The sequence below is a fragment of the Procambarus clarkii genome, chromosome 15 (assembly GCF_040958095.1).
Source record: "Procambarus clarkii isolate CNS0578487 chromosome 15, FALCON_Pclarkii_2.0, whole genome shotgun sequence".
In the NCBI taxonomy this organism is placed as follows: domain Eukaryota; kingdom Metazoa; phylum Arthropoda; class Malacostraca; order Decapoda; family Cambaridae; genus Procambarus; species Procambarus clarkii.
The window spans coordinates 10,370,555-10,386,502 of NC_091164.1; the positions used below are offsets into that span (position 1 = coordinate 10,370,555).

The 15,948-nt window shown below is 44.6% G+C and overlaps 2 protein-coding genes across 2 annotated transcripts in view; one reads left to right on the forward strand and one right to left on the reverse strand.

The window, feature by feature from the left end:
- The window catches only part of LOC123761441 (band 4.1-like protein 4), an 817,171-nt gene that overhangs the window by 683,984 nt on the left and 117,239 nt on the right, over nt 1-15,948 (reverse strand). The gene's annotated exons all lie outside the window — the stretch shown is intronic.
- LOC123759165 (uncharacterized) lies at nt 1,565-3,163 on the forward strand. Its single transcript, XM_045744040.2, has one exon. The coding sequence runs from the start codon at nt 1,565-1,567 to the stop codon at nt 3,161-3,163; it is 1,599 nt and encodes a 532-aa protein (XP_045599996.2).

The window sequence follows — 15,948 nt, forward strand, 5'->3', positions numbered from 1 at the left end:
ACTTATTGGGTTGCAGTGCACTTCAGTCTGAAGATCTTTTGTTGTGTTCTTTTGCTGGAGTTATTTTATTGGGAGATGTTAATGTTTGATTAGATATTTGGCTCCTTTTTTTGGTACGGATTTATAAGAGAGCAGCAGCTCTCAACCTTTCTAACTATCTAGAGCAACTCATTTCAAACTAGATTGACCAGACCACACACTAGAAGGTGAAGTGACGACGACGTTTCGGTCCGTCCTGGACCATTCTCAAGTCGATTCTCAAGTTATTGTGACTCATCGCCTGCTCATTTCAAACTACATATATATTCCAAATAAACATCCACGCACTCGTGATCTTTTTTATTACTAATCACTTGACAAATAATTATACCATGTCTGCCCATTCAGGATCTTCTGATAATGAGCTAATTTCTGCATCTTGTTCATTAACCAATTCAAGCTCAATCTCTTTGTTAACTTCCCCGCTTCCTTAAGACACTTCCGCTCTGCTGAGTGGACATTGGTTTAAGGGGCCTTAAAAGCATTTATCAATGGAATAGGTAGTTAGTGTTCATAAAAATAGTGTTCATAAAAATCAATTTAGCTCTTGTAGCGAACCACTCTCTTTGGCTCTGCAAGGAGTCAAGTAAAATATATATTTTGTAATACTGGGCCCAACTTCCTTAACCGAGGCGTGTGGTGATCTATCATGTTTAATCTCTCTGAAATCACCCACCGATTTCTTGCTACATAATATTCTCAGAAATTCTGGTAGTCGTATTTTCCTCCTTTTGTTTAATTCAGCTGTATTAATAGATGCCTCTTCCTCCAGCACAGCTGACCACTTTGACACGCTTAGTATTTGAACTTGCAGGATTCCAGCCTATCTGACCGTCCTATTTTTGCCTCTGATAAATCCTCAGCCTCGCTCCCTCAATCTCAGTTAACTGTTTAATGCCTTTCAGAAATTGAACATCGAGGAGCCATTCCCTAGGTAATGTGTCCCCCTTTCCCGGGCACTATAGGAGTGTGATATGAAGTGTGCCATGGTAATAGGCTTCGGTAGTAGGCTATGGTAGTATACAATAGGAGTATCATCGAACTGTGTTTCCACGCTCTTGCTGTCTTCAACGTCCGTTCCCAATATCAAACGTGCTATGTTCTACCTGTCTTCGACAAAGGCGACGGTTCCAACATTTCAAAGTATCGCCACGCTGCCCTTACTTCAACAGTCTCAAAACTCTTTGAATGTCTCCCTAATAAAAACGTTTTCTTGCACCTCTAGAGCGCTGCGGTTTCTCTAGCTCTAGTATGGATTCAATGTTTACTTTTAAATATATTTACATGGGGATGTAAGTACATTTACATGGGAAGAACGTTCTAGAACTTCGCATGGCAGAACATCCTTTCAATACATGGAAAATAGTGGTCTTAATTAGCGCCCAGGAGACGGATTCACCAAGCTGTGCTCTACCGAGCCTTTTTAAGCTAAGCTGGGGAGAATGCGCTCTAAAAGTTCGCACGAGAGAGAGCCTTTGAGCTGCGTATTGGATTGATATCCCTCAAGCAGAGAACAAAGAGTATTATGCTCTTAACCAACACGATAAAGTTTTCACCGCCCAGGACTGGGGAGTCTCTAAAGCCAGGGACTGGAGAGCACTGCCCTAAGCCAGGGACTGGAGAGCACTGCCCTAAGTCAGGGACTGGAGAGCACTGCCCTAAGTCAGGGACTGGAGACCACTCCCCTAAGCCAGGGACTGGAGAGCATTGCCCTAAGCCAGGGACTGGAGACCACTGCCCTAAGCCAGGGACTGGAGACCACTCCCCTAATCCAGGGACTGGAGACCACTCCCCTAAGCCAGGGACTGGAGACCACTCCCCTAAGGCAGGGTCTGGAGAGCATTGCCCTAAGCCAGGGACTGGAGACCACTGCCCTAAGCCAGGGACTGGAGAGCCCTGCCCTAAGCCAGGGACTGGAGACCACTGCCCTAAGCCAGGGATTGGAGACCACTGTCCTAAGCCAGGGACTGGAGACCACTGCCCTAAGCCAGGGACTGGAGAGCACTCCCCTAAGCCAGGGACTGGAGAGCACTGCCCTAAGCCAGGGACTGGAGAGCACTGCCCTAAGCCAGGGACTGGAGAGCACTGCCCTAACCCAGGGACTGGAGAGCACTGCCCTAAGCCAGGGACTGGAGAGCACTGCCCTAAGCCAGGGACTGGAGACCACTGCCCTAAGCCAGGGACTGGAGACCACTGCCCTAAGCCAGGGACTGGAGACCACTGCCCTAAGCCAGGGACTGGAGAGCACTCCCTTAATCCAGGGACTGGAGACCACTGCCCTAAGCCAGGGACTGGAGACCACTGCCCTAAGCCAGGGACTGGAGACCACTGCCCTAAGCCAGGGACTGGAGAGCACTCCCCTAAGCCAGGGACTGGAGAGCACTGCCCTAAGCCAGGGACTGGAGAGCACTGCCCTAAGCCAGGGACTGGAGACCACTGCCCTAAGCCAGGGACTGGAGACCACTGCCCTAAGCAAGGGACTGGAGAGCACTGCCCTAAGCCAGGGACTGGAGAGCACTGCCCTAAGCCAGGGACTGAAGAGCACTGCCCTAAGCCAGGGACTGGAGAGCACTCCCCTAAGCCAGGGACTGGAGAGCACTGCCCTAAGCCAGGGACTGGAGAGCACTGCCCTAAGCCAGGGACTGGAGAGCACTGCCCTAAGCCAGGGACTGGAGAGCACTCCCCTAAGCCAGGGACTGGAGAGCACTGCCCTAAGCCAGGGACTGGAGAGCACTGCCCTAAGCCAGGGACTGGAGAGCACTCCCCTAAGCCAGGGACTGGAGAGCACTGCCCTAAGCAAGGGACTGAAGAGCACTGCCCTAAGCAAGGGACTGGAGAGCACTCCCCTATGCCAGGGACTGGAGAGCACTGCCCTAAGCCAGGGACTGGAGAGCACTGCCCTAAGCCAGGGACTGGAGACCACTACCCTAAGCCAGGGACTGGAGAGCACTGCCCTAAACCAGGGACTGAAGAGCACTGCCCTAAGCCAGGGACTGGAGACCACTACCCTAAGCCAGGGACTGGAGAGCACTACCCTAAGCCAGGGACTGGAGAGCACTGCCCTAAGCCAGAGACTGGAGAGCACTGCACTAAGCCAGGGGCCGGACTTGCTACACACCGCTAAGTACGCACTACATAATATACAAACTCCGACTACACAAGCAGCAATTGTCGGCATGAAGAACGTAATAGGTCATATTTTCCTCCCTAACCGTAATCGTAGTTTCGACCTAGACTTGAACGTTTAATGGGTAATTGGCGGTGCTGAAACACGGAGCTCGCTCGCTAGTTATCATGCTCAAGGTAGGCGTGCGTGCGAGTGTGTGTGTGTGCGCACGCGCGTGTGTACGTGTGTGCTTCAGGAATACTTTAAAGCTGCCAAGCCTGTTAGGTTATTCAGATCCAAGCTTTGCCCTCGGCACAATCTGCCATTTCATTAACAACCACATGCTTTCAGTACTGCTTTTTGCCGCTGGGGAAGGAGGGTTATCTTGAGGTTATCTTGAGATGATTTCGGGGCTTTAGTGTCCCCGCGGCCCGGTCCTCGACCAGGCCTCCACCCCCTGGAAGCAGCCTGTGACAGCTGACTAACACCCAGGTACCTATTTTACTGCTAGGTAACAGGGGCATAGGGTGAAAGAAACTCTGCCCACTGTTTCTCGCCGGCGCCCGGGATCGAACCCGGGACCACTGGATCACAAGTGCAGTGTGCTGTCCGCTCGGCCGACCGGCACAGGGTGGGGGGGGGGCAAAGTAAGTGCATTAACAGTGCCTAATCATCCCACACTGCCCAGGATTCGAACCTGGGTCCTCTCGCTTGTGACGCGAATGTGCTAGCACCAGAGATGTATAGATTTTAAATATAGTTGAATATAATAGTCGTATAGTTATAGTTAGTTACAAAAAAAAGTTGCAGTGGGTGATTGATGTTCAGGTAACTTGACATGTCAAGCCAATTTAAGCTTTCTAGAAACTGGGAGAGTTATTATGGGGAGAGTCTCGTTATTGGTTATCGCAACCTCAATAGAGAGTATCATCAAGTAAATCAGTTTCTTCGACCAGCTCTTTAGGCTGTAGTTTTATAAGACATCAGCACAATTTCTGATGAGAGAGAGAGAGAGAGAGAGAGAGAGAGAGAGAGAGAGAGAGAGAGAGAGAGAGAGAGAGAGAGAGAGAGAGAGAGAGAGAGAGAGAGAGAGAGAGAGAACGAGAGCAAGAGCAAGAGCAAGAGCAAGAGAGAGAGAGAGAGAGAGAGAGAGAGAGAGAGAGAGAGAGAGAGAGAGAGAGAGAGAGAGAGAGAGAGAGAGAGAACGAGAGCAAGAGCAAGAGCAAGAGAGAGAGAGAGAGAGAGAGAGAGAGAGAGAGAGAGAGAGAGAGAGAGAGAGAGAGAGAGAGAGAGAGAGAGAACGAGAGCAAGAGCAAGAGCAAGAGCAAGAGAGAGAGAGAGAGAGAGAGAGAGAGAGAGAGAGAGAGAGAGAGAGAGAGAGAGAGAGAGAGAGAGAGAGAGAGAGAGAGAGAACGAGAGCAAGAGCAAGAGCAAGAGAGAGAGAGAGAGAGAGAGAGAGAGAGAGAGAGAGAGAGAGAGAGAGAGAGAGAGAGAGAGAGAGAGAGAGAGAACGAGAGCAAGAGCAAGAGCAAGAGCAAGAGCAAGAGAGAGAGAGAGAGAGAGAGAGAGAGAGAGAGAGAGAGAGAGAGAGAGAGAGAGAGAGAGAGAGAGAGAGAGAGAGAGAGAACGAGAGCAAGAGCAAGAGCAAGAGCAAGAGAGAGAGAGAGAGAGAGAGAGAGAGAGCGAGAGCGAGAGCGAGAGAGAGAGAGAGAGAGAGAGGGAGAGAGAGAGAGCGAGAGCGAGAGAGAGAGAGAGAGAGAGAGAGAGAGAGAGAGAGAGAGAGAGAGAGAGAGAGAGAGAGCAAGAGAGAGAGAGAGAGAGAGAGAGAGAGAGAGAGAGAGAGAGAGAGAGAGAGAGAGAGAGAGAGAGAGAGAGAGAGAGAGAGAGAGAGAGAGAGTTTATACAAAACTAGGGTTTATAACAAACAAGAGAGGATACACGTGTTTTATAATTGTGAACTTTTAAAGGTCAGTGTTGTGATCACGAGAGACACGGATGAAAATATTACTGGCAATGGGTAGCGAGATTAATTTTTCCTTTTGAATTACAGAGTAACACATTAATATGCAGCAAAAACATTTACATTAAAAGCCTAAACTTTTCCAAACTGGTCTTTATTCTCTGCGAACAAAAAGGCAATTCTTGCCAATCCACCCACAACGAGTTGCCACTTTATGAGTTGAACTTATTTTTAAACTGCCGATAAAACTTAGCTATAACTTTTTCACGTCTTTCAATGCAGGATTACCTAAAAAAAAAAAAAGCAAGGTTGAACATTGGACAATATTTTTTGTAACTTTATAAATTTAGCGATATAAAGTATAAACACCTAATTTATGGTGTAGCATTTTCTCAAACCGTTAAAATTCGTCGCGCGTCAGCTGTTTGTTCGGAAGTGCTGGGTGACTTGGTCTTTGGCTCAAGATAACTCAAGCCTGGCTGCGAATCGTCTACCGAAAAATAATTAGGAATTAATTTTGTCGGGGACAGGAAGCCTGTGAAAAATATGTACTTTAGTCTTGTGTCAAGGTCCCCCAAGATCTTCAGAACAGTCGTCTAACTCCCGAGTACTTATTTACTGCTAAGTGAACAGATGCATTAGATGAACGAAAATGTGCCCAACCATTTCTATCCAGCCCGGGAATTGAACCCGGGATCCCCGATTATTCGTCAATAACGTCACCTAAGATCATTAAATTCAGACGAAGACGAGTCTCCGCGTGTGAATGTGTTTATGGTTTGTCCAGTTCTGACCAAGTGTTCCAGAGGACAAGGGTACAAGTGTTCCAGAGGCAAGGGTACAAGTGTTCCAGAGGGCAAGGGTACAAGTGTTCCAGAGGGCAAGAGTACAAGTGTTTCAGACGCAAGGGTTCAAGTGTTCCAGAGGACAAGGGTACAAGTGTTCCAGAGGGCAAGGGTACAAGTGTTCCTTATAATACCATTAAAATATTACCATTAATATTACACAGAAAAACAATAACATCGTAGCAGGCAAAATTGTGGATTAAGAGTGAATTTAATTAATAGCCTCGTCCCAAGGCATGTTTGTATATTTCAATAGAATTTACTCTTTTTAAAAATGTTTCATTAACTAGAATAGGAAGTAAAACTTGCATGAATTCGAAATAACATTATTCAATTCTTAATAACTTTTGTTTGCAAATCCACGTGAATTATAAATGACATCAAAGTTCATCTGAACGAAGTTTCAATGCGCACGTGCTGTGTGTGGAAAGTTTCAATGAACACGTACTATGAGAGGACGGAATGAGAGGACACGGATGCAAAACCTCTACTCAAGATGCTAGGAAACACTTAAGGTGCATGAGAGCACTCAAGTTGTATAATGAACAAACCCAAGGAAACTATGGGAGGCGATCTCCATTCATATTTCCGTGTGCAGAGAGACTAAGTCAACGGTCGGGAGTCTAGGCAACCGGCCATTGACAAAGGCTCGACCATGCACGCAGCATTTTAGCGATTATTTTTAGGCAAGACGACAGTAAGACCAGGTGTATTTTGTAGTCCCAAGCAAGCAGGCAGGCAGGCAGGCAGGCAGGCAGCAGATGTTCGTGCGCGTCGCTTTGTTTCACATTTTTATGTATATATAGAAAAGCTGAAATTACACGTTCACATACTTGGAAAATGATACTTAAACGTCCTCGTTGACCACTTCCTCAAGTATTTAATGAAACGGCAAACTCCCTTCCTCCTACACTAACAGCACCACCCCCTCTCCTTCACCCTCCACTAACACCACCCCCTCTCCATCACTAACATTATCACCTCCCCTTCTTAACACCCGCTTCTCCACTAACAACAGCTCCTCTCCTTCACTAATAGCACCTTTTCCAAGTAATATGAACATACTGAAAAAATATGAACATTTCACTTTTTTGTTTACACAGGTGGGTACAGGAAGAGACGACTGCTGACGCCTGGTAACAGGTTGAGACCTTTCCCTTCATTAGCTCATGGTAAGCCTTACCCACTAGTTTCCCCTGGAACACCGCCCGCCATTCGGTTAACAACCAGGTACAGAATCACTGCAGAGTCATAGAAGACCTGCTGTTTATTATTAGTCATCACAATACACTGCTTGTTTCTTAATCTCATATGTCGTTTATCTACTGGGAGCGAAATATGGATACAGTGCAAGGATTTCAGGTATTTTATCCTTGGTAATAAGATAGGTTGCCATATCATACAGCGTGAGCTTAGATTTATCAAGCGAGGGGCGCTCTTGTCAGGACATGTTGGCTGCTGGTCTGATAATGACACACATCAGAGGCACACTCGCAAAACCCTCACACACACACACGGGTGTGTGTGAGAGAGGCGGGACCAAAGAGCCAGAGCTCAACCCCCGCAAGCACAGTTAGGTGAGTACACACACACATACACTTACTGGTATTGAACTTGTTTGGTGATGGAACTGTTCCCTTAAGACCGGCAGGACTACACGCTGAGGGAACCCACCTCCCTGACACAAAACAACATTGAACTAAACATGGTTCCAGGTGTTAACAACCTTTAAACTTATCGATGTTTTCTTAGGCCAGTGTTTCTTATAACTTGGAGTGCTATATATAGTCATACTGACTTAGCGCTATCTCATACTTACCTAATGTGTCTGCCTGTCCGTTTACTTGTTAACATTATTGTCGGATTGTCTTTTTTTTGGAAGGTTACTCAAGTTCTAAGATCAAATAAATTAATTTTTGATGGACAATTGTCAACTTGAAACCTGCTAGACTTAAGAGGGGCACTAGGCGAGCATCCAGCCGACTAAGAACAGACTCTCGAACCCTTAAAGGTCAAGAAAGCAGCTTGATAGGATCAGCAGGCTTCAAGTTTCCACTTCGTAGGAAGCTTGAACCCAGGAAACACAAACTGAAACTGTCCCTATTTTCCGCTTGTTACAACTTGTAATAAAGTTGTTACATCTTGGCTTAACGTGCATATGACGTATTAGAACGTTGTTACAACTTGCTATATTGGTTGTTATAACTGGTTAGGAGGTGTTATAACTTGTTCGAACGTTGTACCAACGTCGTAGTTTCGGTGTGTGTTTGGCGGGAAGCCCCTTCAAGCTTCCTACGAAGTGGCATACCAATACATCAGGGTATACGTTGCAAGGCTTCACATTCAGCTCTGGAAAACGTAGTTAAACCTTGTGCCATTCGCCAACCCGTTCTCGCACTTGCTGATAGTCAATATTGGCTTATTTAGTAAGTGCACATGTGACATACTAATTGATTGTAAATATTTTAGTTTACCTTGAAAAGCTTCAGAAAAAACACCGACCTTACCTAACCTTCTTAGTATGTTAAGATAAGCATCTTATTGCTTCTTAACTACAATTATTACTTAACCTATACCGTTGATAGGTTAAGTAATAATTGTAAATAAGAAGCAATAAGATGCTTATCTTAACATACTAAGAAGGTTAGGTGAGGTCGGTGTTTTCTATGAAGCTATTCAAGGTAAACTAAAATATTTACAATCAATTAGTATGTCACATGTGCACTTATTAAATAAGCCAATATTGACTATAAGCAAGTGCGAGAACGGGTTGCATTCGCACAAGGCTCAACTACGTTGTAGGAACAGAGGCAGCTATGCTAAGAAGATGAAGGAAATTCCCATTTCCAACGATGGCATCGCAAGCAGAGTTGCGGATATGAACAGCGACATCTTGGACCAGGTTTGTCAGATTAAATAGTCCCACCCGCATCAGCCTACACTTAGATGAATCAACTGTTTCCATCACCAGTCAACTGATTGTTCATATCTGGAACATCAAGGATGGTGATATTATAAACGAGTTTCTCTTTTTCCAAAAATTGCCAAACAATACCGAAAGTAGAAGATATATTTCGAGTCTTGGATAAGTTTTTTTTTAACATCATATCAGCAAGGAAGAGGTTGGGTCTGACTGAGTGATAATGATAATTTGAAGTGATGAGTGATAATGATAATTTAAAGTGATAAGTGATAATGATAATTTGAAGTGATAAGTGATAATGATAATTTGAAGAGATGAGTGATAATGATAATTTAAAGTGATAAGTGATAATGATAATTTGAAGTGATGAGTGATAATGATAATTTGAAGTGATGAGTGATAATGATAATTTGAAGGAGCAGTTCATTGATCAACAGTTGAACCATGGAAAGAAAATGCAGAATAGAACCAGTGAAGAGCAGAGGTGCCATAGGCACAATCAGAGAACACTGTATAAACATCAGAGGTCCGCGGTTGTTCAACACCTTCCCAGCGAGCATAAGAAATATTGCCGGAACAACCTTGACATCTTCAAGGTAAAACTAGATTGTTTTCTTCAAGGAGTGCCGGACCAACCAGGCTGTGGTGGGTATGTGGGCCTGCGGGCCGCTCCAAGCAACAGCCTGGTGGACCAAACTCTCACAAGTCAAGCCAGGCCTCGGGCCGGGCTTGGGGAGTAGAAGAACTCCCAGAACCCCATCAAGCAGGTATCAAGCAGGTTGTCAGATCATACAGGGCTGTCTGACGTGAGCTGTGAGCAGTTGGTTGTGTACCCTGGAATTGTAGAGAGCAGCGATGGGGGGAGATTATTACCTGCCCAACTAAGCCTCGATTCGAAAAACTTTTCGCAGAAAAGCAACAAAAATCACATTGATGAGCGTACGTTTGAATACCCTGCTTTCTTTGAGGACAAGGAGCTGGGATTGGACTGAGGGAAGGAATGGTGCCTAACCAACTAGGACCATCGGGGAATCAAACGTTGATCTGCGAGAAGCGAGGCTGTCGTTGTACTGCAAATACACATATGTACATAAGAGGCCTGGCCGACGACCGGGCCGCGGGGACGCTAAGCCCCGGATCATCTCAAGGTAAGGTGTGAATATAATAAAGCGAGCGGCGTACTCTCAATTGTCGAACACCAGAAGAGAATTTAGGAACCTCAATAACGAAACACTCTGAACACTGTCCCCCACCTACGTGATACCAGTCCTATAATATGCAGCTCTCACGTAAATGAAACTTGAGAAAGAAGAGAAGTTTACGAAGACAGTGAGGAGGTACAACCTCAAAGCCAGTATAAAATTAAGGAATACAAATTCTGGACCCGTCCTTGAATAAGTAGCTAAGGTGAAGAATTCCATCTAAATTATAAATAATTATAAACAATACATGAATGTGCTGCAAGAGTCGTTCCTGGGTTGAGAGGACTGAACAACTAGCATATACTGATTGATGAAGATTAAGCCACCCAAAAGGTGGCACGGGCATGAATAGCCCGTAAGTGGTGGCCCTTTTGAGCCATTACCAATATCAATTGAGGAAATCTGTGGAGGTGCGGCTGCACCCTGCGTGACGGGAGATGTCTCCCGTCTTGCATATACTGAGGTAACAAGACCTCAGCATACTTGACATGGAAAACAAAGAAACCGATGATGAAACGAAACAAGTCTGTGAAACCTTGCCAGATGGAGAGATGAAATTCAAAATGCTGCACAGTAGAACGAGAGGTCATGGATGGAAGACAGGAACAGACGAAACACACACTTGGATGTACAAACAAAAAAAGATTCGTCTCCCATGCAATAGTTGACAAATTGAATAAACAAGAAGGAAAGATAACAGGAATGGCTGAAAATAACACTTTTAAAAGTATATATATATATATATATATATATATATATATATATATATATATATATATATATATATATATATATATATATATATATATATATATATATATATATATATATATATATATATATATATATATAATCTTTGGACAACACCCACCAGTGGGACTCGAACCCAGAAAGCACAACTACCTTCCAGTAGCTGGCATAACTAGTATGCTTTAACCCACTACGCCATCAGACCTTACAAAAGAAGTAGATAGTTCGAGATATATATATCTCAAACATCTCTACCTCCCGAAGGCACCAGATGAGTGAGGGGTCAGTCTGCAATTTTCGTCAAGCCACTGTCAATGTGAGAGAACTCGTGTCCAGCTTATAAGCCTATACTTGCATAAACCACAAGTGAAGATAAACAATCTTTGGACAACACCCACCAGTGGGACTCGAACCCAGAAAGCACAACTACCTTCCAGTAGCTGGCATAACTAGTATGCTTTAACCCACTACGCCATCAGACCTTACAAAAGAAGTAGATAGTTCGAGATATATATATCTCAAACATCTCTACCTCCCGAAGGCACCAGATGAGTGAGGGGTCAGTCTGCAATTTTCGTCAAGCCACTGTCAATGTGAGAGAACTCGTGTCCAGCTTATAAGCCTATACTTGCATAAACCACAAGTGAAGATAAACAATCTTTGGACAACACCCACCAGTGGGACTCGAACCCAGAAAGCACAACTACCTTCCAGTAGCTGGCATAACTAGTATGCTTTAACCCACTACGCCATCAGACCTTACAAAAGAAGTAGATAGTTCGAGATATATATATCTCAAACATCTCTACCTCCCGAAGGCACCAGATGAGTGAGGGGTCAGTCTGCAATTTTCGTCAAGCCACTTTCGAGTCCCACTGGTGGGTGTTGTCCAAAGATTGTTTATCTTCACTTGTGGTTTATGCAAGTATAGGCTTATAAGCTGGACACGAGTTCTCTCACATTGACAGTGGCTTGACGAAAATTGCAGACTGACCCCTCACTCATCTGGTGCCTTCGGGAGGTAGAGATGTTTGAGATATATATCTCGAACTATCTACTTCTTTTGTAAGGTCTGATGGCGTAGTGGGTTAAAGCATACTAGTTATGCCAGCTACTGGAAGGTAGTTGTGCTTTCTGGGTTCGAGTCCCACTGGTGGGTGTTGTCCAAAGATTGTTTATCTTCACTTGTGGTTTATGCAAGTATAGGCTTATAAGCTGGACACGAGTTCTCTCACATTGACAGTGGCTTGACGAAAATTGCAGACTGACCCCTCACTCATCTGGTGCCTTCGGGAGGTAGAGATGTTTGAGATATATATCTCGAACTATCTACTTCTTTTGTAAGGTCTGATGGCGTAGTGGGTTAAAGCATACTAGTTATGCCAGCTACTGGAAGGTAGTTGTGCTTTCTGGGTTCGAGTCCCACTGGTGGGTGTTGTCCAAAGATTGTTTATCTTCACTTGTGGTTTATGCAAGTATAGGCTTATAAGCTGGACACGAGTTCTCTCACATTGACAGTGGCTTGACGAAAATTGCAGACTGACCCCTCACTCATCTGGTGCCTTCGGGAGGTAGAGATGTTTGAGATATATATATCTCGAACTATCTACTTCTTTTGTAAGGTCTGATGGCGTAGTGGGTTAAAGCATACTAGTTATGCCAGCTACTGGAAGGTAGTTGTGCTTTCTGGGTTCGAGTCCCACTGGTGGGTGTTGTCCAAAGATTGTTTATCTTCACTTGTGGTTTATGCAAGTATAGGCTTATAAGCTGGACACGAGTTCTCTCACATTGACAGTGGCTTGACGAAAATTGCAGACTGACCCCTCACTCATCTGGTGCCTTCGGGAGGTAGAGATGTTTGAGATATATATATCTCGAACTATCTACTTCTTTTGTAAGGTCTGATGGCGTAGTGGGTTAAAGCATACTAGTTATGCCAGCTACTGGAAGGTAGTTGTGCTTTCTGGGTTCGAGTCCCACTGGTGGGTGTTGTCCAAAGATTGTTTATCTTCACTTGTGGTTTATGCAAGTATAGGCTTATAAGCTGGACACGAGTTCTCTCACATTGACAGTGGCTTGACGAAAATTGCAGACTGACCCCTCACTCATCTGGTGCCTTCGGGAGGTAGAGATGTTTGAGATATATATATCTCGAACTATCTACTTCTTTTGTAAGGTCTGATGGCGTAGTGGGTTAAAGCATACTAGTTATGCCAGCTACTGGAAGGTAGTTGTGCTTTCTGGGTTCGAGTCCCACTGGTGGGTGTTGTCCAAAGATTGTTTATCTTCACTTGTGGTTTATGCAAGTATAGGCTTATAAGCTGGACACGAGTTCTCTCACATTGACAGTGGCTTGACGAAAATTGCAGACTGACCCCTCACTCATCTGGTGCCTTCGGGAGGTAGAGATGTTTGAGATATATATCTCGAACTATCTACTTCTTTTGTAAGGTCTGATGGCGTAGTGGGTTAAAGCATACTAGTTATGCCAGCTACTGGAAGGTAGTTGTGCTTTCTGGGTTCGAGTCCCACTGGTGGGTGTTGTCCAAAGATTGTTTATCTTCACTTGTGGTTTATGCAAGTATAGGCTTATAAGCTGGACACGAGTTCTCTCACATTGACAGTGGCTTGACGAAAATTGCAGACTGACCCCTCACTCATCTGGTGCCTTCGGGAGGTAGAGATGTTTGAGATATATATCTCGAACTATCTACTTCTTTTGTAAGGTCTGATGGCGTAGTGGGTTAAAGCATACTAGTTATGCCAGCTACTGGAAGGTAGTTGTGCTTTCTGGGTTCGAGTCCCACTGGTGGGTGTTGTCCAAAGATTGTTTATCTTCACTTGTGGTTTATGCAAGTATAGGCTTATAAGCTGGACACGAGTTCTCTCACATTGACAGTGGCTTGACGAAAATTGCAGACTGACCCCTCACTCATCTGGTGCCTTCGGGAGGTAGAGATGTTTGAGATATATATATCTCGAACTATCTACTTCTTTTGTAAGGTCTGATGGCGTAGTGGGTTAAAGCATACTAGTTATGCCAGCTACTGGAAGGTAGTTGTGCTTTCTGGGTTCGAGTCCCACTGGTGGGTGTTGTCCAAAGATTGTTTATCTTCACTTGTGGTTTATGCAAGTATAGGCTTATAAGCTGGACACGAGTTCTCTCACATTGACAGTGGCTTGACGAAAATTGCAGACTGACCCCTCACTCATCTGGTGCCTTCGGGAGGTAGAGATGTTTGAGATATATATATCTCGAACTATCTACTTCTTTTGTAAGGTCTGATGGCGTAGTGGGTTAAAGCATACTAGTTATGCCAGCTACTGGAAGGTAGTTGTGCTTTCTGGGTTCGAGTCCCACTGGTGGGTGTTGTCCAAAGATTGTTTATCTTCACTTGTGGTTTATGCAAGTATAGGCTTATAAGCTGGACACGAGTTCTCTCACATTGACAGTGGCTTGACGAAAATTGCAGACTGACCCCTCACTCATCTGGTGCCTTCGGGAGGTAGAGATGTTTGAGATATATATATCTCGAACTATCTACTTCTTTTGTAAGGTCTGATGGCGTAGTGGGTTAAAGCATACTAGTTATGCCAGCTACTGGAAGGTAGTTGTGCTTTCTGGGTTCGAGTCCCACTGGTGGGTGTTGTCCAAAGATTGTTTATCTTCACTTGTGGTTTATGCAAGTATAGGCTTATAAGCTGGACACGAGTTCTCTCACATTGACAGTGGCTTGACGAAAATTGCAGACTGACCCCTCACTCATCTGGTGCCTTCGGGAGGTAGAGATGTTTGAGATATATATATCTCGAACTATCTACTTCTTTTGTAAGGTCTGATGGCGTAGTGGGTTAAAGCATACTAGTTATGCCAGCTACTGGAAGGTAGTTGTGCTTTCTGGGTTCGAGTCCCACTGGTGGGTGTTGTCCAAAGATTGTTTATCTTCACTTGTGGTTTATGCAAGTATAGGCTTATAAGCTGGACACGAGTTCTCTCACATTGACAGTGGCTTGACGAAAATTGCAGACTGACCCCTCACTCATCTGGTGCCTTCGGGAGGTAGAGATGTTTGAGATATATATATCTCGAACTATCTACTTCTTTTGTAAGGTCTGATGGCGTAGTGGGTTAAAGCATACTAGTTATGCCAGCTACTGGAAGGTAGTTGTGCTTTCTGGGTTCGAGTCCCACTGGTGGGTGTTGTCCAAAGATTGTTTATCTTCACTTGTGGTTTATGCAAGTATAGGCTTATAAGCTGGACACGAGTTCTCTCACATTGACAGTGGCTTGACGAAAATTGCAGACTGACCCCTCACTCATCTGGTGCCTTCGGGAGGTAGAGATGTTTGAGATATATATATCTCGAACTATCTACTTCTTTTGTAAGGTCTGATGGCGTAGTGGGTTAAAGCATACTAGTTATGCCAGCTACTGGAAGGTAGTTGTGCTTTCTGGGTTCGAGTCCCACTGGTGGGTGTTGTCCAAAGATTGTTTATCTTCACTTGTGGTTTATGCAAGTATAGGCTTATAAGCTGGACACGAGTTCTCTCACATTGACAGTGGCTTGACGAAAATTGCAGACTGACCCCTCACTCATCTGGTGCCTTCGGGAGGTAGAGATGTTTGAGATATATATATCTCGAACTATCTACTTCTTTTGTAAGGTCTGATGGCGTAGTGGGTTAAAGCATACTAGTTATGCCAGCTACTGGAAGGTAGTTGTGCTTTCTGGGTTCGAGTCCCACTGGTGGGTGTTGTCCAAAGATTGTTTATCTTCACTTGTGGTTTATGCAAGTATAGGCTTATATATATATATATATATATATATATATATATATATATATATATATATATATATATATATATATATATATATATAAATAATCGAGAACAGAACTATTGCGTTTAACAACGAACAGCTCAAAAAGCCGGGCTCAGGAGCTAGTCTTTTCCTTACACAGGCGTCCTGTCCCCGACAAGAGAAATTTTCTAGATGCAAACGTCAAGGTGAGGTGTGAGTGCCTACACAAGTCATCTCCGGCTGCCCCCTCCCCCACACCCCCACCCTCGAGCACCATTTAAGAGAAGCTTCCTATATACTGCGTAAGACATAGAGAGAAGA

Excerpts from the sequence above, each read along its gene's own strand:
- LOC123759165 (XM_045744040.2), top strand. The coding sequence starts at position 1,565 with ATGCTCTTAACCAACACGATAAAGTTTTCACCGCCCAGGACTGGGGAG.